Source organism: Rhincodon typus, chromosome 9 (assembly GCF_021869965.1).
Source record: "Rhincodon typus isolate 14 chromosome 9, sRhiTyp1.1, whole genome shotgun sequence".
Lineage (NCBI taxonomy): Eukaryota > Metazoa > Chordata > Chondrichthyes > Orectolobiformes > Rhincodontidae > Rhincodon > Rhincodon typus.
The window spans coordinates 301,685-326,325 of record NC_063340.1 but is presented as its reverse complement, the minus strand read 5'-3'; the positions used below and the strand labels follow the sequence as shown (position 1 = coordinate 326,325).

The window sequence follows — 24,641 nt, the reverse complement described above, 5'->3', positions numbered from 1 at the left end:
CCATGTAGACTATGTGTCCAGTTGAAAATTTTCAAGGTAATATTGAATATTAAGAAGGGGCGGTGCCAGAAGACTGTTCACAACCTTGATATAATATTTGATCTCAAGGTGACCTTCCAACACACATCCGTAGCATCATTAAGACTGTTTTTAGCTATCACCTGACATTACCCTCGCCTCAGCTCATTTGTTGCTGAAAATTTTATCCATACTTTTGTTGTCCCTAGATTTTTACTATTTTAGTACACCCGGCCAACTCCTATACTCTCTCCTAAAAAAAAAACTCATCTATTTACATATGAGCTTGTACCATTTTTCCTTCCCTGTTCTATTTGACCTGTATTAGCTCCCACTGTAGCAATCCATTATCTTTAAAATTCTAATCATAGTTTTCAGATTCCTCCATGACGTTGCCTTTCCCTTTCCCTGTAATCTCCATCAATTCAACAAACAGTGACATTCTAATTTTGGTCTTTTGAGCAATCCTGATTTTAATCACTCCATCATTGCTGCTTGTGCCTTCAGCTGACTGAGGCTCATGTTGTTGGATTCTGTCCCAAAACTATCTGCCTTTCTCCTCTCTTTCATCTTTAAGGAGCTATTCGACCTTGCTTGTTTGATCATATGTTTGGTCACCTGCCCCAGTATCTCTTTATGTGACCTGCTGTCAAATTTTGTAGTAGTGTTGCCTTGTGAAGAACATTTTATTGTGCTCAGGGCACTGTATAAATAAGTTATTTTTGTAGTTGTTTAGTTGGGGATTGGTGTCAGCATGCCATAAGACAATATGAATGCTGACGACCATTTGGCCATTAACTAATCCATCTAGTAAGGCTCTCAATTATAGCTTAATTATGGGGCACAAATATGAGAAATTTTTCAGATTTTTACAGAGTATTAAGTAAACAGTGTAAAAAGTTGAGGCTACAATTTACTGCAAAACCTGTCCTCTCAGATCTTTCTATATAGTTTAATTATTAAACTGCTCCATAAAGACAGAACAATCCATATGCACTAGTTTAAGGTCCAAACTCTTTAAAAAAAAAAGTCATATTATAATATATAATAATCATACACCTTACATCACAGATAATGTCATTATTTCAAACTCACTGATGGATATTAGTGGCCAATTACTTGCTAAATTTCATTTAGCTGTTGTGGTTGTTTAACAGTCTTAATCGTAGAAAATGTTTGAAAAAATACATATATAGTTATCTAAGTTCCTGTCATATCTTCTGAATTGTGGCCCCTCTGACTTTCTCCCACTGCTCTCCTATAATTTGCTGCTGATGGCGAAGCAGCACTTCCTGCCTCTCAGTACTCTTGTTCAGAACCCTTGATCAATATCTGGATTCAGGAGGGGAAGTGGGAAGTTGGAAGTTCAGCCAGAAAAAGATCAATGAGAGGGTCAACTAGAGGAGTTAGAGAGGTTGCAAGTCAGACCATTGGCAGCAAGAGGGAATATGTTCAATGTCTCAAATTTCTCTGCTCTCTAGTTACTGATTGCAGTTTTAAGTGTCTTTCTTCTAGCTTTAAGATTATACACCCATGTTTATCATTTTAAACATCGTAATTAAATTAAACATCAATCATTTGATCTCCAGTTTGATGGAACACAGGGCCTTGCTCAGATGGGAGACGGAAACGACTGTGTGAAGTGTGTAGTAACATCAAAAGAATTTCCAAGGCTGGCTCAAGTTGTGTGGTACAGCATCCTGAATGAGATTTTGGGGTCTCACAACAATGAGAACCCCAACTCTATTTCACCAAGGTGACTTTCCTCGGTTAATCACATCTTTCATGTTTTGATCTTCTCCAGGTCACTGAAGGTAAGCAGGATTTGGAAAAGGCCTTGCAACTATCTCGCAAGTGGAAGAAAGAGACCGTGTCATTTTCAGAATGGTTGGCAGCTACAGAAGATGAAGTGATTCAAAGATCATCTTCCAGTGGAATGCCTGTTAACTTAGATTCAGAGATCAAGTGGACCAGAGTGAGTATTTTTGTTTCTTTAGAATAAGGATTAAAAAGGTTTTGCATTTTGTCTTCACATGTTGGCACCTGGCTGTCATGACATGGAGCATCTCAGGCATAAATTGTAATTTACAGACTATTTTTCTAGGTGAAAATTCAAAAGCACTTTATCATTCTGAATACACATCAACCATGAACTAATAGAATGAAAGAACAGAGAAGAAAAAATGAATGTCCCTTCCTATTCTTAATGCTCTTGTCTCTTCTTGGTATGTGTTGTTCTTGGCAAAGGTTGGATGTTCAATCCAAAGGCATTGTGTGCCTACTTGGTACAGAATGAGAATGGGCAACTTTGAGATATGTTACAAAGTATTTAGATCATAAAAATAAACCATTTACCTTACATGTCTATGCTGGTGTTAATTCAGCATGCAAGTCTCATCCTGCTGCACGGTTGCCAAATGTTTCATTGCGGGGAGTTCTTTATGGAGTGCATTGCCCGTGAAAGCAGCCCACGAGGAACAGGATGAGGCCTTTCAGCCTCTCAAACCATGTGTGAAGATCATTTGAAGTAATACCTATGAAATAGTATTTGTTAAAAAGATTAAGAAGGTGATTTTTAGAAGTTTCATTCTGCTTCATTCTTCACCAAAAGTGACCTTAAAACTTTTCCTGAACATATTTATCCTCGCATGAAGGCACACAATACCATTTATCTTTCCACCTGTGATGTTCCCACTTGCCATATGTTACTGCGACCAGTTTATAAAGTTGCAGATAGTGCAAGAAACTAGGGCTCTAGTTCACATCAATAGAAGCTTGGTGTAGATGTAAATTAAGTGTGAAATTTTGTAGGTGATATGGCTGAAGGAAGAGTCACACAGGCAAACCTCAGTTATCAGATGGTGCCTTGCCATATTAAATTTAAATCTTTATCATCAGTCAATCCGGAGTACATTTTTAAAAAATTGTTCCTGTAATGTGACTGTTGCTAGCAAGGCCATCCTCAACTGCTTTTAGAAGGTGGTGATGAGATACAGCATCCCTTATAACATAGGTATATCCACACTGCTGTTAGGAATATGGCTTCAGTTTTTAACCAAGCAACAGTTAGGAAGGTACATGACTTGGATGAGAACTCATAGCTGGCATTGTTCCCATGTTTCTGCTAGCCTGGTCCTTCTAGATGGTAATGGTTATGGATTTGGAAGACTGAATATAAAGTTTTGGTTAGCTGTTTGTCTTAATCCAATCCTGACTTTCCTGATGAAAACACTTAACCGTTTATTTAATTACTATGAATTTATTTATTAAAAACAAGCAACTCTTTTTATAGCTAATTCTGAAAGAATTGGAGGTGAAGAAAACTGAACTAGGTGGTATAACTGAGAATAGTGCTGCACTTCAGAGTCTGATAGAAGGCAGCGATCAAGTTTTGGAGGATAACCTGTGCACACTGAACGCCAGTTGGAACAAGGTCAATGCTCTGACACAGGGGTGGTGTGACAAACTGCTGGTAAGTAATGTCACAGTATGTGTTTCATGGGTAATTTGCTACAGTCTTGTTAGGTTGCTGATAAATAATGCCATAGCAAGTGGTTGTTAGCTCACATCAGTTATTTTCAAGTGTCTACACCATGCATTGCACTGATACTAGAATGTTTAGACGAAAATTTGCACAACATTGATGCAATTACTGGAAACCATAAGTTCACCTATAGGGGCTCTTCTTAGATTGCCAGTCAGATAAGTACATGATTCAATTTGACTAATACCTATTACTATTGCAGACATTTTTTTCTGTAATTACTCAACTGCATCTGAACATTTGATAACAGCAAGCATTGAGATTCCTGCAATAATGTAATATTCACTGGTTGGAGCTGTTGATCACCTGATTGTTCACTGTAAATCTCTTTAATATCAGACTGATAGAGAGACAGAACCGAATTTATGTCAGTTAAGTGTATCGAAAAGGTTTAGTTTCATGATTCCTATTCTTTGGGAATAAACTAAGGTAAGTGAAACTCAAATTCAGAAGTTGCTCGAGCACCTAGGGTATTTACACATGTAATACACATCAAAGGTCATTCCAGGTGTACTTGTAACTTCAGAATTAGCAAGGTAAGAGCCATAAAATGGCAGATAGGCCTGTTTCAGAACAGAGGAATGGGAATATCTATTTAGCCCATTGAGCTGCTCATTTCTTCAATTCCACTTTTCTGCACTATCTTCACCCCTTAAGTTCCTTAGTCTTCATAAACCTATTAATTTCTGGTTTGAATGTGTCCAATGACTGAGCTTCCACAACCTCTGTTGTAGAGAATTCAGTCTTTATAAATTGAAGCCACCTATTGTTGTGTTCCCAACGTTACATACATATCTAATTTCAGGATTTGTAGTTTGCCCGACATTAGCACTCCAGTTTGGTGCTCTATAAACAATGCTCATTACAAATAATGTTTGTTGCCCCTTGCTGTTTATTAGCTCAACCCAAATTGATTTTAAATCTTGATCCTTCAATATAAGATTCTCTCTTAGTAATGTACTGATGTTGTCCTTGATGAGGAATGATACTCCTCCACCTTTTCCTTTTTGTCTACCCCTCCTAAATTCAGAATATCTTCCCGTTGCTTCAATTTTTGCATTCGAATCATTAACCTTAGTTTAAAATGCTATGTGTATTCCGATAGAGTGCCTTTAATTCAGCCTTTACTTACATTTTTCTCCATTTTGATCCTAGTTGATGCTTGCCATTACTTTGCGTGTCTTCTTTTTGTAATACTCCTGTATTACTTTTATTAGATTTGCTTCTGTTGAATCTGAGGTCCCTCTTAGGTTCAATACCTCCTTGCCAATCTGAGAGTAATCCTGAGACTACTCTTTAGATGTGCTGCTTTTCAACCTCTTGCCTAGCTGACTGGAATCTACTTTCACTCCTCCTTCCCATTCCATGACATTCCCCCTATCTTAAGGTCAGAAGTGGGGAATGATTGCACAGAGTTTGGCACTATTCAGGATTCCTCAAATACTGAAGCAGTCCATGTCCATATACAACAAGACCTGAGCAGCATTCAGGCTTTGGCTGATAAGTGGTAAATAACATTCATGCCACACAACTGCCATGAGATGACCATTTCCAACAAGAGAGAATCTGACAGTCTGTCTTGACGTCTATAGCATTAATATTGTTGGATCGCCTGCTTCGCCATTGATCAAAATCTGAACTGGATCAGCCACATAAATACTGTGGCTACTCTGCGGTGTATAAATCATCATTTCTTTCCCCAAAGCCTATCAACCATTTACAAGGCACAAGTCAAGAGTGTGATGGAATACTCCCCATTTGTCTGGATGAGTGCAGATCCAACAACACTCAAGCTTGACACCAACCAGGACAAAGCAACGCACTTGATTGGCACCACAATCACTACCTTCAACATTCAGACCCTTCACCACCAAACCAGTGTCTGTAATGTATACCATCTATAAGATGTCTGCAGTATCTAAGGAAGGTTCCTTCGACAAAACCTTCTAAACTCTCAACTTCAGGAGAACCAGAGAAGCAGATGCTTGGGAGTACCGCCATGTGCAAGATCTCCTCCAAGTCACATAGCATTCTGACTTGGAAATATATTACCATTCCTTTAGTGTTGCTGGGTCAAAATTTTGGACCATCCTTCCAAACTTCACCATGGGTCCCTACACCACATAGTCTGCAGTGTTTATGGAAATCAGCTCACCGCCACCTTCTGTGGAGAATTCAGGATGGGTATTAAATGCTGACCTTCCTGCAATGCCCATATCTATGAACAAATAAGAAAAGTTATAGAAAAGTGGGACATGCCACTATGTCCTTTTCCAATATGAACTTTAGAATTTCTTCCATAAATATTCTTTTTGCTTAATGGTCAGGTGTTGTGGAAAACTCTTATTGGTGTCTCAAAGCTTCAGGTCTTTGTAAAAGTAACCTCTTTGGATCATACCCATGCATATTTAATTCAAATATGGTAATTATTCATGTAATCATAGTGAAGCATTACTGTAAACTTGTCTCATAGTAAATACATTGTACTGTTACTATCTTAAATACTTTTCTCAAAATATATATTCTGTCAAACTCATATTACTTTCTGCATTATGATGGATAAAAGCACCTACGGAATTTTCACACTGGTATTCTGAATTGTTTTTGTAACATCTTCCTTTGTAGGATTATGAAAAACAAATGGAAGGCTTCGATCAAAATGTTGCACACATAAGCACCTGGCTGTATCAAACTGAAATTCTGTTAGATGAGATCGATAAGAAATCAGACAGTGAAAGAGAAGAAATACTTAAGGTAAAAGCGTAATAAAGGCGGCGGATTTCTCTACTGGGGGAGGTTTGCATCTTGAAGTGTTTCTCCAAGATATGTTCTTGCAGACAAATGCTGTTTGGTCATGTATTTCCTCCCTACATTACTATCTTGGTGTAAATTCTTTTTGTTTTGCAGTTTTATTTAGGCATGAGAAAATAACCTCCAATGAGACCTCATTGCATACATAAATGATTCTCTTGGTCAGAGAAACTATTGACACAAATGGGCCATGTTTTAGGGGGAGGTGGTGGCCTTGTGGTAATGTTATTAGACTAGTAATTGAGAATCCCATGCTAGTGTTCTGGGATATGGGTTCGAATCTCACCATGGTAGATGGTGAAATTTGAATTCAATAAGGAAGAAGTCTGGAATTTAAACCTTGCCTAATCGTAACCATGTAGCAACTATCCTAAAGATCTATCAGGATCACAAATGTTCTTCTTTTAGGGAAGAAATTATAAGATTCAGAGCATAAGTAGGCCATTTGGCCTATCAAGTCTCCTCCACCATTCAGTGTCAGAAGTAACACAGCTGGTTTATTAAAATTGTTTCAGAGATAGTAGGAACTACAGATGCTGGAGAATCTGAGATAACTAGGTGTAGAGCTGGATGAACACAGCTGGCCAAGCAGCATCAGAGGAGCAGGAAAGCTGACATTTCGGGTTTAGACCCTGAAGAAGGTTCTGAAGAAGGGTCTAGATCCGCCATGTCAACTTTCCTGCTCCTCTGATGCTGCTTGGCCTGCTGTGTTCATCCAGCTCTCGACCTTGTTATCTCAGGTTTATCAAAATCGCAAGCTTTTGGAGCACTGCTCTCTTACTTGATGAAGGAGCAGCGCTCTGAACGCTTGTGATTTTAATAAATCTGTTGGACTATTATGTGGTGTTGTGTGACTTCTGATTTTGTCCACCCCAGTTTAACACTGGCATCTCCACATCATGGCCACCATTCAATGACATGACTGATCTGATAATACTCAACTTCACTTTTGTGCCTTTCTCCATAATGCTTGATCCTCTCAATGATTAAAAATCTGTATATCTCAGCCATGAATATTCTTAATGACCCAGTCTTGACAGCTATCTGCAGTAAAGGATTCCGCAGATTCACTACGCTCTGAGAGAAGAAATTCCTCCTCACTTATTTTTTACCTCCTTTGCCTTAAGGGTGACTCCTTAATCTGAGATTATGTCTCCTGGTCCACAAGGGGAAACGACCTTTCTGCATCTACACTGTCAAGTCCCCTAAGAATCTTGTATGTTTCATAGAACATAGAACTTTTCAGCACAGGAGCGGAGCCTTCAGCGCATGATGTTGTGCCAAGTTAAACTAATCCCTTATGCCTGCCCTTGGTCAATATTCCTCGATTCCTTGCATATTCATGTGCTTATCTGTAAGCCTCTTAAATGCCCCTATTGTATCTGCCTCCTCCACCATCCTTGGCAGCGAGTTCCAGACTCCTACCACTCTCTGTGTAAAAAATTTTGCACCTCATATCTCCTTTGAACTTTCCTCCTTTTTATGTTAAATGCATGCCCCCTAGTTTTAGACATTTCAACTCTGGGGGGGCGAATGATTCTGACCTTCAACCCTATCTATGCATCTCATAATTTTATAGACTTCTATCAAATCTCCCTTCAGCCTCCGTTGCTCCAGAGAAACAACCCCGAGTTTTTCTAGCGTCTCCTTATAGTTTATACCCTGTAATCCAGGCAGTATCCTGGTAATCCTCTTCTCCACCCTCTCCAAAGCGTCCACATCCTTCCTGTAATGTGGTGACCAGAATTGAACGCAGTATTCTAAGAATGGCCTAACCACTGTATTATAAAGCTGTAACATGAAATTCTGACTCTTGAACTGAATTCCCTGACCAATCAAGGCAAGCATGCCATATACCTTCGTCACCACTGTATCTACTTACGTGGCTATGGACTTGAACCCTAAGGGTTTCAATAAGGTCACTTCCATTCTTCTAAATTCCAATGACTACAAGCCCAACCTAGTCAATCTCTCCATAACCAGGATCAAACTAGCGAACCTTCCCTGGACTGTCTCTATTGGCAATATTCTTTTCTTCAAATAAGAGGACCAAAATTGTTCACAGTATTTTGGTGTGGCCTAGTTAGTGCCTTATATAATTTTAGCAACACTTCCCTATTTTTATACTTTTGAATTAGAGATCAATATTCTAATTGCTTCCATGTTACCCCCTGAACCTGGAACCCTTTTGTCATTCATGCAGTAGGACCCCCAAATCTCTTTATGCTGCAACTTTCTGCAGTCTTTCATAATTTAAATAATATTCAGCTCTTCTTTTTCCTGCCAAAGTGCGTGACCTGATGTTTTCCCACATTAAGCCAAGTTTCTGTCCATTTAAGCTGACAATATTCTGTAGACTCTTTGTGTCATCCTCACTACTTGCCTTCTCACTTATTCTTGTGTCATCCACCCACTTGGCGATATTACATTCATGTTCCTCATCACTGATCCCTGTGACATTCCCTTAGTTGCAGGTTGCCATCCTGAAAATGGCCCCCTTATCCCAACTTCCTGTCTTCTATTAGTTTTCCAATCCTCTATCCATCTTATGTACTACCCCAACACTCTGGGCTCTTAGCTTAATAAGTAGCCTAATATGTGATATTTCATGAAATGCTTTTTGGAAGTCCTTGCCTAGTCTGGCCAACATATGATTCCAGAAACACAGCAATATAGTTGATTCTTAATTAGCGTCTGAAATGGCCTAAAAAGCCAGTCAGTTCAAGGGCAACTAGGGATAATCCGTGTCAGCGATGCCAACAATCCATGCAAGTATAAGGGGAGACTAAGAAAAGCCTAAACTACAAGTATTTGTATAGATTTCTTCTTAGCTTCAGCCTTTGTTAAAATGGATGTGGCCAGTCAGTAAATAGCCAGTGGGATAGTACCCCTCTGAATTAGGACTCTAACAGTCGGTTTTGCTGTCTTTCTGTAATCCTGTTTGTGTTTAGGTCCTTGTTAAACAATTGACTTATGATTTCTTTCCTCCTTTTTAAGTGTTAAGTTCAACATTATGGTTTCATATCAAGAAATGTTTTCCTGTGTCATGAGCCAGTTGAATAAACATGAGCAGCTTCAGCAATTTCATACACATTTAAAGCACAGGGGGAGACTATTTGGTCCACAGGTCCTTCCTGGCTGATAGGGTATCACTCACCATAATCCTGCTTCCCAGTTCTTGGTTGTAGCCTTGTAGATTGTGATTTATTCAACTGCATATCCGAGTACTTTTTAAATGTGTCCAGGGGTTCTCAATCTTTCAGATTCCCTATCAATCGGTGATTCCAGTTTCTCATCTGATCTCCTAGGTCATGATATAAATTTATTGCACTGATTATGGATCCCTCAACTTAGGGGATATACAGCCTTCCTATCTACTCCATCGAGACAGCTCATAATTTTACGGACATTAATTAAATCTCCCATCAAACCTCCTCTATTCCAGATACATAACCTCAGTCTTGCCTGATAACTGAAATTCTCCAGTCATAGACAACATCCTTGTGAATCTCTACTGTGCCCTCTCCTAATGAAATTAAATCTTTCCTATAATTTAGTTACCAGAATTGTTTTAAATAAGTCCAGCATAATTTCTTAATGCACACATTCTGCACATTGGTCATTAAAGCAAGTTTCCTGTATGCTTTTTTGACTACTGTGTCTTCCTGTCCTGCTACTTTTTGGGATCTGTGGACTTCACTTCAAGGTCCCTCTGTGTTTCTCTACATTTCTCAGTATAAACCAGTTACTGTGTATTCTCTTGCCTGGTTAGCCTTCTCAAAATAAGTTACTTGAGGAGGCGTTGGCCTAGTGGTATTATCGCTGGACTGTTAATACAGAGACTCCGATAATGTTCTGGGGACTTGGGTTCGAATCCCACCACGGCAGATGGTGGAATTTGAATTCAGTAAATATCTGGAACTAAGAGCCTAATGATGACCATGAATCCATTGTCAATTGTTGGAAAAACCCATCTGGTTCATTAATGTCCTTTAGAGAAGGAAACTGCCATCCTTACCTGGTCTGCCGTACACATGACTCCAGACCCACAGCAATGTGGTTGACTTGTAACTGCCCTCTGGGCAATGAATGCTGCCTAGCCAGTGATGCCCTCATCCCATTAATGAATAAAGAAAAAAACTTATCCAGACTGAACTCCATTTGCTGCTATAAGAGATAACAAGGTGTAGAGCTGGATGAACACAGCAGGCCAAGCAGCATCAGAGGAGCAGGAAGGCTGACGTTTCGGGCCTAGACCCTTCTTCAGAAACCCTATCTCAGATTGTCCAGCATCTGCAGTTCCTACTATCTCTGAATCCATTTGCTGCTGTTCTGATCACCTGATATCTTGTTGCAATCCACAGCTTTCTTCACCATTATCAAATATACAACCTTTTTAAGTATACTGTGCAGAACTTTTAATCATACTCTCTATATTAGGTCCAAAACATAATTATATGCCACAAAGCAAGTGACCTACAGCTAAGCTTTGTGAAACCAGAAAGGAAGCAGCCTTCCAGCCACAATAATACCCATTGCTTTTTGTCTCTAAACCAATTTTGGACCCAACTTGCCTCTTTGCCTTGGATCCAGTGGACTTTTTTGTGATTAGTTTTCCTTATCGAAAGCCTTGCCATAAACCCGAATCAAATCCAGTACCCCTATTAGCCGGCGTATAACCTTTCCTTGACAAACCTGTGTACCCTGTAAGTGAAGATTTATCTAACCCTAGTTTATTTCCAATAGTTTTCCCTTCGGCAAGAATAATCTGTTTATTCCCTTTTATTAATTTTTTAAACAACCTAATGTTAGCTGTCCTCTAGTTTCTTGTTTCACAAAAGTAGCCAGAGAGGATTCGGAAGTAATGGTCCAGTTAATTGTCTGCTTGATGGTAATGCTCGTGATGTTGGTGAGAGGGAATTGATGGTAGTGCTGTTCATGTTCAAGAGAATATTTTAGCATTCTCTTGTTGGAAACAGTCATTGCCTGGCACATGTGTGCTGAAAATATTATTTGCTATTTACAAACTAAAGCCTGAATGTTGTCCTGATCATGAAACATATGGCTGGGGAACTGATTCAGTTTCTGAGGAGTTGAAAATGATATTCAACACCGTGTAACTATAAGTGCCCATGGCAAGTTCAGATCTTATATTGGAGGGTAGGTCACTGATGAGGCAACTGAAGATGTTTAGGCCTACATCACTATTCTGAGGAACTCCTCCAGCAGAGTCTGGGATTGAGGTGATCAGTCCTCAAATGAGAATCTTCATTTCTGCTAGCTTTCATTCCAACTGCCAATGTGTTAAATTTGGTAGGGCTCCTTGATGCCATAATTGACTAAGTGTTATCTTAATATTGAGATAACTGCTCTAACCTCTCCAGTAGGCAAGAGACATACTCACATAAACCACCTACATATTTCTATAAATCTAAATAACCTTAGGAATAGAGTGCTATGACCGAAAAGTCGAACTTCATCTATTCACCCAGCTTAAGGTTGCTGAGTTTCTACTATGATCATTTGTCACCTTAAAGTGTATAATACGCATACTTGCAGTCTCTTCATGAAGAAGTTAGTAATCCAGTTTGTGGAACATATGCCATTCAATATAACTGACTAAATGTCTTAGTATTCCTTATCATTGCAGTGATTACTGAATATGCAAACAGGTTAATTAGGAACAGAATGCTGAATGCCCTCTGTGAGCTTTATCTGGGTGGGTTCTATCAATCTGTGTAGACACTCTTCAAAATTTAGATTATTGTAACTGTTGAAACTGTTTTCCAGCGTTTTCAATTTGAACTGGATGGAATCAGTTTGCAAGTTGATGATGTACGTGACCAAGCTGTTTCCCTCATGAAAAATAATGGTAGCATGTGCCGTGAAGTGGTGGAGCCAAAGCTCATTGAAATGAATCGCAATGTTGAGAGGGTTTCTCAGCACATCAAGTCAGCAAAAGTGAGTGGTTGTAAAAACACATTTTTCTGGCTGTTAACAATCTACAGAAATTCAGCAAATAGGGCAAATTTAGTTCTGTTGATGTTTTGAAATGTATTGTAATGTCAAATCGAGCACTGTCTGTTCAAGACTGTTCCTAATGTCTATTCATCAGATGAGATTAAATTTCTAGATTAAGTACTTGTTATTCAGCATACTATCCATTTGATATGATTATTGCAGAGGGCACTTAATGCCATGAAAAATAATTTGTGCCATTCTTTTCAAAACGCCAATTTTCTGACTTGACCGGAAGTTGCAAACTATAAGGTTGGGTCCAATCAGTTTCAAACAAACACTCCAGTGAATGTTCTAGACTGACTTCACAGGAAGCTGTGACTTCAGAAAACGTCTGACTGAAGCTGCTGGAATATGTCTTTTTGAAAAGTCAGTTCTATTCCGAGAACCCAGAGTGTTTGGTCAAGTTGTGTAACTTCAGACAGCAGTGTGTCCAAGTGACTCTTAGCCCTCAGCTATATTGTACCCTAATGAAATTACCTTTGATAATCATTAATCCTGTACTATTTCCAAGCTGTTTCAGAATTGTTGAGCATGGACCTTGCGCTGGATTGAACAAATATTTCAGGGCATGTACCTCCTCCGGTGTTGTGTACTGGGATAAGAATAGTCTTGAGAAAATTTGGGCTGCTTTGACAGATTGGGATCCTCATGAATTTGGAGTTATCTATTGGTACTCAACCTTTTACAGACTTGTTGTCATTAAGACAGTTGGAAATAGCCATTGTGAGGAGATGAAACTACTTGTGTACTCTAAGAAAGACAGACCTGAATGCATATAGTGCTTTCTGAATATTTTTAATCAACTTATTCAGACATATAATGGCACACCTCCAGAACAGGTGGGATTTGAACCCTGACCTTCTGGCCCACTTAGCACCTTTTATGACTAGGAGAAATCCCAAAGTGTTTTCCAGCCAATTAAACTGTTATGATCCCACAATGAACATAGCGAATGTTTAAAGAGAAATTCAAATACAGTGGTTTATTAAAAGATTGAAGCTGCAAGGTTCCACAATTACATAAACAAATGACTATTACTACATTACAATTATGTAAAACGAATACTACTAAATAAACACTGACTTAGGTACTTATTTGTATTTTACCTTGAAAACCACATCAAAACACAGCCATAGAAACTTTAGGCTAATATCCTCAACTGAGCCTTCCATTTTATGCTGATTTGGCTCTGAAATTCTTTGACGTACTTTTCAGGTTAGAACTATGGAGTCATACACTGAGAAGAGACCCTTTGATCCATCGAGTCTTTGCCAATCTATCTACTCTAACTCCACTTTCTTGGATTCAACATCAAGCTTGTTCTGCAACTGCCTTGTAAACTCAAACCTGATTTCACTGATAATTTCTGTGCAATGACTTAAAGATAAAACTAAAAACACCTTGATTTCTAATCACTCTACTCTGCTGTTTCCCTGATGTTTGCAGTTCCTGGCAAATACTTTCTTCTGCCTGCTGAACTTGGTGCTCACACCCGACAGCTTGTTTGCTTTTAGCTCTGACCTAGTACTCTTCTGCAAAAATCCCACGAACAACTTCACAGAATTCTAATGAACACTCCACCCTGTATCACTTATCTCTGTGGTAATAAAGGCTAGCTGGGATGCCTGATAGACATTTAAATTAATCTGGCTTTTAGCTTCAAAACAAAATCTCTTAATTCTGGTACCCTAATAAATGATCTATATCTGTAATGGAATTAGTTACCATCTCTCCAGACTTAATGTGTTTACAAAGGACTTCTACTTTCTTTGATTTGAGACTGCCTGACTCATGACATTTGTTAGTTTGTACCACACATAGTGAGCCATGATCTGATTAGGATGGCCACTATTCTGCAGCGTAGTTATGTGTGCTGTATTTCTGCATCAAGTTGCAGAGTGAGCAAATGGCTAGGGAACTCTATTGACAAGATTGCTGGGTGGAGCACTATAAACCTCAATGTGTCTGTTCATCAGTGAAGCCTGTAATTGCAAAACCCCAAATAAAACATTTGTTATTTGTGATTCTGCAGTTTGGAAGTGCTTGCAGAACACTCCTGACTGTTAGTAGATATGTTAACAATCACTTTAAGCTAATCAGCTAAGCTTGTAACGTAGCTGATTAACACTTGCTAGAAGTGACATACATTGATGCACAGTGACCTATTTTTTTGTAAACCAAAGGAATATATTCAAATATAACACAGTCTGGAGCTGGAGGAACATAGCAGGCCAGGCAGCATCAGAGGAACAGGAAAGCTGACGTTTTGGGTTGGGACCCTTCTTCAGAAATCTAATTTCTGAGGAAAGGTCCCAACCTGAAATGTCAGCTTTACTCCTCCTCTGATGCTGCCTGGCCTGCTGTGTTCCTCCAGCTCCACACTGTGTTATCTCTGACTCCAGCATCGGCAGTTCTTATTATATCTGAATATATTCAAAGTTGTGCCTTTTTCTAAATTCCCAGAAACTTCAGGAGCCTACAGGTCCTCATTGCTTTTGCTATGGCAACACCTCAGCCAATCAGAGTTGACTTAGACAATAAAAACAAGGAAGTGATGCTACACCCCTACAAATCATTGGTCAGACCATATTTGAAGTATTATGTTCAGTTCTGGGCATCTCATTTCAAGAAGGATGTTAAAGCCCTGGAGAGATTTCAAAGGTGATTTACTGGAATGATACCAGGAATGAAGGATTTTAGATGCAAAGAAATTTTGGAGAGATTGGATTTACTCTGCTTGTCCTTATTGAGGTGTTCAAAATTGTGAACAATTTTTACAGGGTAAAGAAGGATATTCTGTTTCCATTAGTTGGTATGTCAGTATCCAGGCATCACAATTTCAAGATTGTCAGCAAAAGAGAGGCAGCATGGTGGCTCAGTGGTTAGCGCTGCTGCCTCACACAGCACCAGGGACCCAGGTTCGAGGTGACTGTCTGTGTGGAGTTTGTACGTTCTCCCCGTCTCTGCGTGGGTTTTCTCCGAGTGTTCCAGTTTCCTCCCACTGTCCAAAGATATGCAAGTTAGGTGGGTTAGCTGTTTCAACAATTGCCAGACAGGGAATGTTCCCTGCCATTCTCCAATCTTCGGTTAAGCGTCCTCCAAGGTGGCCTTCGAGATACGCAATGGTGCAGAATCAAGGAGCAGAAACTGATAGCCAAATTCCATACCCATGAAAACTGAAAGAACTGCGGATGCTATAAATCAGGAACAAAAACAGAAGTTGCTGGAAAAGCTCAGCAGGTCTGGCAGCATCCGTGAAGAAAAAAATCAGAGTTAACGTTTTGGGTCTGGTGTCCAGTGAGTTCTGAGGAAGGGTCACCGGGCCCGAAATGTTAACTCTGATCTTTCTTCACAGGTGCTGCCTGACCTGCTGAGCTTTTCCAGCAACTTCTGTTTTTGTTCTGTACCCATGAAGATGGCCTCAACTGTGATCTTGGGTTCGTGTCTCAGTACATATAACCCCACCATACTGTTCTGTATTTGTAAAGTCTTCCTTACTGTCTTGTTCTGACACAATCACCTTGATAACTTATGATTTCTGTACGTTAATTGTTTTATACAATTTTGGATAGCATGCTACTTTGATTAGACCCTCAGCATGTGACACTTATACCTATCATGTTATTCCAGCCATTTGGTTTGTGTCCAGCATCATCTTACTTTTAATTTTTTTGTAATTATATCTCTGCCTCAACTAATCAGATTATAAGTCATCCCTTTGCTTGCTAGTCAGCTGTTGGCACTTCGCTCACAATGTCTGACACTTTTGACCGCTTGCGGGGACTTATTATTCAGCCTGTGGACATTCCACTCACCCCATTTGTATGATCTTTTGATTTCACTGCCAATAAATTCTGTGCCTGTGTGCCACTCTTCACTTCACCTGGCGAAGGAGCTGTGCTCTGAACGTTTGTGATTCCAAATAAACCTATTGGACTATAAGCTGGTGTTGTGTGACTTCTGATCTTGATTTGTAGAGTCTTGGTGTTTCTGAATAGCTCGGATGCATCAGTCTAAGCTATTGCTTTCTAGATTGAACTTAAACCCATTGTGCATTGGAAATTAGCATTTTGCATTGTTGATAGTATTTAATGCCTTAAGAGAAAAAAGGAATGTGCGGAATGGATGGGGTTGGAATTGAAGGCTGTGATTATGATGAATAGTGGAGCAGGCTTGACAGATGTCTGGTTTATTCTTTCTTCTGTAGCTTGTGTTCCTGTTTGTTTAACCTTGTTGCCTTTCCTTGATGGAATTCGGTTGTGATATTTCCTCCCTCATCGTCATGAGAACTTCTTCATTCCTCAGGTTTTCTCTCCATTGGTCCTATTCCACTCTTTGCACAAATACATTTTGCAACTTTTTTTGCTTTTGGATGTCTGCTTGTCAGGGACCATGTTTCAGCCCTGTACAAAAAGTCCTCCAAATCACAAACATGATCATGGTTTTCTTGACATTCTAATCATTTCAACACTTAGCAATTTGGAGAATGCATTCTTTGCCATTGCTATTCTAGTTGTGATTCTTTGTGGCAGATACCATCTCCTGACAAGATACTTTCCAGATACTTAAATTGTAATAACTTTTTCAAATGTTGAATATCATTTTTCCCAACATTACTGCTTCCACTCTTCATAACTTTCATCTTTCTTACATTAGTTCTCATTCCATTTGCTTTCATTACTTCATTCATGCTATCCATTGGTGTCTGTGCAACTTGTAATGTACTGTGTATTAGGACCAGTTCGTCTGCAAATCTGACAACCTTCACCAATTGATGTCCTGCTTTCACACCTGTCAGTTCTTTATCTAGTGTTTCTTTTATCATGCTTGCCCATTAATGTTCAAGAGCAACGATGATAGTAATTATCGTTTCATCAATGACAAAATTTATCTCCACTTACTTTGAACACATCAAACAATATTTATAATGCATAATTTCAATATAGATTGAATGTGAATAACAAATTTGTATATGTGACTCTAGATGAAGGCAGCAATTAAAGAACCTGAACATTACGAAAATGGGTCAAGCCCAGATATGAATACCAACCAGGTTTCATCCATCAATCTAGATCACTTTGAAGCTGAGCTTCAAAACAAGATAGAAGACTTAGAGAGAAGGTTACAGTGTAGTGAGGAGATTCAAGATGATGATGAAAAGGTAAAATATAGTGAATTGTTGAATTTTTATATATTACAGTATCATTGGAGATTATGTTAAATATCTAATCATGTTCAAAACACATTGTGATACAGATACACTTGATGCATAAATATATGAAAATACTGTTGAGCATTTAAAGCTGCTCTGTATTGTGTGTTTCTTTGGGAAAGCACTGCTTGCTGTAAGCCTTTGTTTAATTCTCTTGACTGTCCTTCAAAGCCTTAGGTTCTTCTTTCTTACTGTGTTGAAGTCCCTCAGAAATTCATCTGCATTTAAGATATTATATAAAATGTGATTTTACATGTTTTGTCCTTGTTCTGTTTACGTTTGAATCTAAGCACAAAAACACTTTTCTGATTCCAGGTTGTATATGTGAATGTGGGATTTTTTAGTGTGCCTGTATTCAAGTGGGCACATATAAACATGCTCCTGTGGGCTTGAGTGGATGGTTGGGCATATGTATGTCTACTTCTGTGTGTGGTGACATGTATGTTGGTGCGTGATCTGTCTATTTAAAAATGTACTTTTTTAGGTGGATGAAGAAGAAGCAGATGTGGAGCAGATGCTACAAGAAGGAGAGCGACTGCTGCAACTGACTGATGATGATAGAAGACAGAAACAAATCAGCAAAAAGCTGATTCTATTACAGACAAAGCATGCCTCTGTTAAGGTACGTGTCATTGGAGTGTGTAGAATAGCGTGTAGCCCAGGTGTTAATCACGATATTATCTGTGGCTAGAGATTGATCTTTGTACGCAGTTCTGAAGTTGCTGTTATGTAATCTGATCATTAAGAGATTTTTCTTTATCTACTCGGGATGAACTCAATTAGGGTTGAAGACCTATGTGTTTGCTCTGGCACTTAGGCAACAAAGTTAATGCAGAAGGAGCAAGTAGGAGGGCTTACACCTAGGTGGTACCAGTACAAGAGAGAGGAAGACCAGTTCCTACAGTGGCTTGATGACATTGAGCAGCAACTGTTGAACGCTTCCAGCTCAGAAGACCAGAAGAAATTACAGGTAAAAATTAAGCTCCTTTTAATTAATTTTTCTTGTTTTATTTTAATTCACTAACAGATGTGGGCCCAGCATTTATTGCCCATCCCTAGTTGCCCTTGACAAGGTGATGGTGAGCTACCTTCTAGAATTGCTGCGGTCCAGTTGGTGGCATCTGCAATGCCATTAGAGAGGGGGTTCCAGGATTTTGACCCAGCAATGTAGAAGGAACGGCAATTTATTTCTAAGTCAGGATGGTGATAGTTTAGAGGGATCTGGCGTACAGTGGTGTACTAATATATTGTTTGGCTTTGTCCTTCTAGATGGTAACGATCATGGGTTTGCTATCTAAAGAACTTTGGTGAATTTCTGCAGTGCATCTTGCAGATGCTATTGAGCATCGTTGGCAGAGGGGGAGTTAATGTTTGTGGATGTGGTGCCAAGCAAGTGGGCTGCTTCCTCTTGGATGGTGTCAAGTTAGTTAAGTGTTGTTGGAGTGCACTCATCAGGGAAGTGGGGAAAATTCTACCATGCTCCTGACTTGTGCCTTGCAAATTGTGGATAGGATCTGGGGAGTTAGGAAGTGACTTACTCACTGCAGCATTCCTAACCACTGACCTGCTCTTGCAGCCACAGTTTTATATGGCTGGTGCAGTTCATTTTCTGGTCAATTTAACCTGCATGGTGCTGATCGTCAGGGATTCAGTGATGATAATGCCATTGAATGTTGAGGGGCGATTATTCGATTCTCTTGTTGGAGATGCTAATTACCTGGCATTTGTTTGGCATAAACGTTATTTGCTGCTTGTCAGCCCAAACCTGGATGTCGTCCAGGTCTTGCTGCGTTTGGACATGGACTGTCTCAGATTCTGAGGAGCCGGAAGTGGTGCTGAACGTTGTGCAATCATCAATGAACATCCCACTTCTGATCTTATGATGGAGGGGAAAGTCATTGATAGAACAGTCGAAATGTGTCGGCCTGGAACACTAACCTGAAGAACATATTGTGTCAACTGTGGCCTTGATGTCAAGGGCAATCCCTCTCACCTCATCTCTGGAGTGTAACTCTTTTATCCAGGTTTGAAACAAAATTTTAATGAAGTCAGGAGCTAAGTGGCCTTGATGGAAATGATTAATCGGGTGCTGCTTGGTACACTGTTGTTGACAACATGCACCATTTTGCTGTTGACTGAGAGTAGATTGATAGGACAGGACTTTACTGGGCAATTTTCCACATTTATGGTGTAGATGCCAGTGTTGTACCTTTGTTCTTTGTGATTTCTTTAAATTAATACAGGATATTTGCTCTTCACAAATACTGTGGAGGTTTTCGATCGATGTTAATTAGGACTTGAAGCATCATTCTAGTATTTGGCTTTTTGTGAATAGACTAAAGGCAGTAATATTGTTGCGTGAGTTAAAGTACAAGATAATCCAAGGATGTTGACTCAAAATTTGATTTCTTTTTCAGGAACTGACCCAAGAGTTTGAACAACGAAGGGAAGACTTCAGTGTCTTAACAAAGAAGGGCCAAGATCTAACACGGTATCGTACCTCTTCACAGCAAGACCCCATCAATGTGGAAAAGCGCTGGCATCAGATAGAAGCTCTGTTTTCCAATTATCAAACACACCCTTTCAAAAGTCCAGTAAGTTTGTTTACTTAAATTGTATGAATTCAAGATTGTACAGCAAAGTTTATTTTATAAACACAAACTCAGCATGTGCTGCAGCATGTGTGGAGAGAGAAAGGGTTAAAATTTCGAGACTGGTGTGTCTCCTTTTCGGAGCAGAAGGGGAATGGAAAATGAAGGTTTTTATGTTGTTGCCAGATTGGGTGGAGGAGTGAACGGAACAGATGGTGAAGATATGTACAGCAAAAGGCAAAGGGAATGCTAATGGTAATAATAACGTTATTGATGGGGAATAGATGATAATAGCACAAACAAGAAATGGGATAAATTAAAATGGAAGACTAAGTTCATTGTCTGAAGTTGTTGAAATTGTGCCTAATTTATTTTAAAATGTATAAATTGTCATCACTTGCACTGAAACTTTTAGGGGTATTTCACTGCTTTTCTGAGGTAACTATCAGTTTGCAAAATAGGTAGCATCACTGACTGAGATATCCAAAATTTAGTGATTTCTGATTATTACTTTGTTGAAGTCAACTTCATTCTGCTGTCTCTGTCTTCAGGAAGCGCAAGTTATCACTGCTCATTATACCACCAGTGCAGGGATGACATCACAGTATTTCCCATCGGATTATCTTCTGGATGTAAACAAGGCATTGCTTGCTCTAGCTGATGTTGAACTAGTATTGAATGCACCAGAATTGAATAATGGAAAATATGAGGATTTCTCAAGCCAGGAAGATTCCTTAAAGGTGCGTTGGATGTACTGGAAAAGTATTGATACTTGATTCGTGAATAAGTAACATGATGAAGTTAATACCACCAAGTAATGAACTAGCACATTGAGACAGATGTCTGTTAAATAACATATTTTTAGCAGGCTAATACTGCCCTGAATTATAAAATATATTGTGTGACACATGCTATAACAGCTCTGGTGTAAAACTGCATTATGCAGACAACTGAGCAGTGCTATGAGGTTATTCACTAGATTACTGCAATTCATTTTCTAAATATTTTTCTGGTGGATTAACGAGTTTTGTATCCTTGGAGAAGTTATAAAGTTACAGCCATTCAGCCCATTATCGACTGCAGTAATCCAATTTTTCCAGCTGTTGGCCTGTGGTTCTGGAGGCAATGGTGACACAAGTGAATATCTAATTACTGCTCAAGTTTTACAAGTGTTTCTGACTCAACTACCCTTTCGGGCAGTGTTTTAGACTCCTGCCTCTGGATAAGAAAGTATTCTCCTCAAATCTTCTCTTAGATTTAAGAAAAGGGATAGAAGACTGTTATTGTCTAGTCCCTCCTTGAAACAAGTTAAACAACTCCAGCACGAATGTTATGAATGGAATTGCCCAGGTGTTCCATAATACTGAAGCAGCCAAATTGCTAAACACAAGCCAGTACCACTGCAAATAGAAACTGAAATTGTGCTAGCAAATTTCTGCAGATCTGGCAGAATCTGTGGAGAGAAATCAGAGTTAATGTCTGGGTCCAGTGGCCCATCAGAACTGATGGTGGCTCGGCAAAGCATGGTTATTACGTGGAAGTTAGAATGGAGGAGAGGAGAGGAGTAAACGATAGGTGGAGGTAGAGCCCAAAGAGAGAGAAGAAGAATTGGACAGACAAAGGAATGGATAAAGATCAGCCTAGCAAAATGAATAGCTGAGATAACAAGGTGTAGAGCTGGATGAACACAGCAGGCCAAGCAGAAAAGGGGTCTAGGCCCGAAACGTCAGAATTCCTGCTCCTCTGATGCTGCTTGGCCTGCTGTGTTCATCCAGCTCTACACCTTGTTATCTCAGATTCTCCAGTATCTGCAGTTCCTACTATCTCTAGAATGAATAGCTGAATGGGGACTATTAGTACTTCCCAAGTCTGTTGTAGTTTTACATAGTCGCTCTCTCTCTGTCTGTGGGACCGCAAAGCTGTTTTCTCTCTTTCTCTGCCCTCTCTCTCTTTCTGATGGTCTGCTAGTCTCTGCCTTTTGCTGTGCTCGTCTTCTTGGAAGGCCTGTAGAATGTCCAAGGTCTGTAGGTGAACTTTGTTTTTATACCTTCTTGGATAGTTTTCTGGAACTTTCTATAGTTCTGGCCAATCAGGAAGACTCGCTTAATAGTTTGAAACATGTGAATCATTTGGATGGCTTGCTACTGTTCGCTCCTTTGTGTAGCAGGACCCGGTGCCTTTCTGTCTGGGCCCTCCTTTGTTTAGTGGATAAACTGTAGAGAGTACGTCTGTCCAGGATAACGCTTACCTTTTACATTGTGCTAATGTTGTTAGCACCTGGCTGCTGTGTTTATACTGTCTGTGTTTTTTCACTTCAGCGTTTTACTTGGCCAACATACCCAGCATTCAGGGATATACAAGGTGTATATCAGAAGGGTCTAGGCCCGAAACGTCAGCCTTCCTGCTCCTCTGATGCTGCTTGGCCTGCTGTGTTCATCCAGCTCTACACCTTGTATATCTCAGATTCTCCAGCATCTGCAGTTCCTACCATCTCTAACACATACCCAGCATTCATCCTGTTTGGCTACCTTAGCAATCTATCTGTGTTTTAACGCCAGGAGGCTGCTACCTCGTTATTGACCTCTCTGCTAATGGAAGACATTCATTCTTATTCACCATGCTATAAAGTAAACAACCATAGTATGGAACCTAAATGAAAATTATATCAAGTTTTTAAAATTTTTGTTTCATGATTTGGAATAGCTGTTTTGGAAGATAAGAAAATCTCTATTCAAGTTTCTGGTTTTTTTTTAATACACTGGAAGTTAAAATTGCACTATATCAGATTTGATAACGAGCAACCTGAGCTATATGATGTGCAAAGTAAAGTTTCCTGAATAAAGCTTGGGTGAGTTGAGAACTCTCCCTTCCCCCTCACAAATCCGACCCCCAGAAAAACAGCAATGGGGAAAATAAACATTCAGAGACTATATCTGAAGAAACAAGTTGGAGAGGGGAGAAGATAATACCCACACACAGATGAAAGGAAGGATAAATGGAGTTGATGAAAGTTGAAGGACTGAGCTGCATTCAAAAGAGAGATAACAAGGTGTAGAGCTGGATGAACACAGCAGGCCAAGCAGCATCAGAGGAGCAGGAAGGCTGACGTTTCGGGGGAAATGGGGGAGGGGAAGGGGGTTCTGAAATAAATAGGGAGAGAGGGGGAGGCGGATAGAAGATGGATAGAGGAGAGGATAGGTGGAGAGGAAACAGACAGATCAAAGAGGCGGGGATGGAGCCAGTAAAGGTGAGTGTAGGTGGGGTGGTAGGGAGGAGATAGGTCAGTCCAGGGAGGACGGACAGGTCAAGGGGGCGAGATGAGGTTAGTAGGTAGGAAATGGGGGTGCGGCTTGAGGTGGGAGGAGGGGATAGGTGGGAGGAAAAACAGGTTAGGGAGGCAGGGATGAGCTGGACTGGTTTTGGGATGCGGTAGGGGGAGGGGAGATTTTGAAACTTGTGAAATCCACATTGATACCATTGGGCTGCGGGGTTCCCAAGAGGAATATGAGTTGCTGTTCCTGCAACCTTCGGGTGGCATCATTGTAGCACTGCAGGAGGCCCGGGATGGACATGTCATCTGAGGAATGGGAGGGGGAGTTGAAACGGTTCGCGACTGGGATGTGCAGTTGTTTATTGCGAACCGAGCGTAGGTGTTCTGCAAAGCGGTCCCCAAGCCTCCGCTTGGTTTCCCCGATGTAGAGGAGGGCACAACGGGTACAGAGGATGCAGTATACCACATTAGCAGATGTGCAGGTGAACATCTGCTTGTGTTTTAATTTGAAACACCTTGATTTGCATTCTCAATTTTAAAACAGCTGGATTGTTTCTCATTGATAAGATCAACCTTTTTCAGATGAGCTGGCTTTTAACGTGACTAATTGTCAACCCCAGTCCTGTTGAAAGCAGCCAAAGAAACACAATTTTTAGTTGAAGCTCCTAGTCAAAAGTTAAAAGAGTGATTTTTACCTCACTTACTTCGACATTGGGTTATTTTTATTGAACCTGTAATGTGTGTACTGTGGTCATTAATTGCACAATCAATTTTTAAGACAGAATAAAAACTGAAAGAACTGCAGATGCTGTAGATCAGGAACAAAAATAGAAGTTGCTGGAAAAACTCAGCAGGTCTGGCAGCATCTGTGAAGAAAAATCAGAGTTAACATTTTGGACCCGGTGACCCTTCCTCAGAACAGAGCTTTTCCAGCAACTTCTGTTTTTGTTCCAATTTTGAAGACAGTCTTGGAATGGGTAATTACAGTGTGATGATGGATTGCGTTTTAATGAAGCTATGCACTGTTATTTGCAATTTAGCTCATCAGAGTGGTGAATACAATAAGATTCCATTGGGACAGGTGATTGGCTGTTGACTGATGTCAGAATAGAAGTGACCTTGAGTGAAAACATTTATCCTAAGATCATAAGACCTTCCAGTTAGTTGTACATT

The 24,641-nt window shown here is 39.9% G+C and overlaps 1 protein-coding gene across 4 annotated transcripts in view; it reads left to right on the top strand.

The window, feature by feature from the left end:
- Positions 1-24,641, top strand: part of LOC109917954 (dystrophin-like) — a 333,913-nt gene that overhangs the window by 95,015 nt on the left and 214,257 nt on the right. For all 4 annotated transcript variants that reach the window (XM_048600638.1, XM_048600639.1, XM_048600636.1 and 1 more), the window contains exons 29-37: positions 1,823-1,993; positions 3,311-3,490; positions 6,188-6,316; positions 12,164-12,334; positions 17,379-17,555; positions 18,091-18,228; positions 18,424-18,576; positions 20,024-20,200; positions 20,749-20,937. In XM_048600638.1, coding sequence (XP_048456595.1) covers positions 1,823-1,993; positions 3,311-3,490; positions 6,188-6,316; positions 12,164-12,334; positions 17,379-17,555; positions 18,091-18,228; positions 18,424-18,576; positions 20,024-20,200; positions 20,749-20,937 — 1,485 coding nt within the window. The remainder of the gene's footprint in view (positions 1-1,822; positions 1,994-3,310; positions 3,491-6,187; positions 6,317-12,163; positions 12,335-17,378; positions 17,556-18,090; positions 18,229-18,423; positions 18,577-20,023; positions 20,201-20,748; positions 20,938-24,641) is intronic.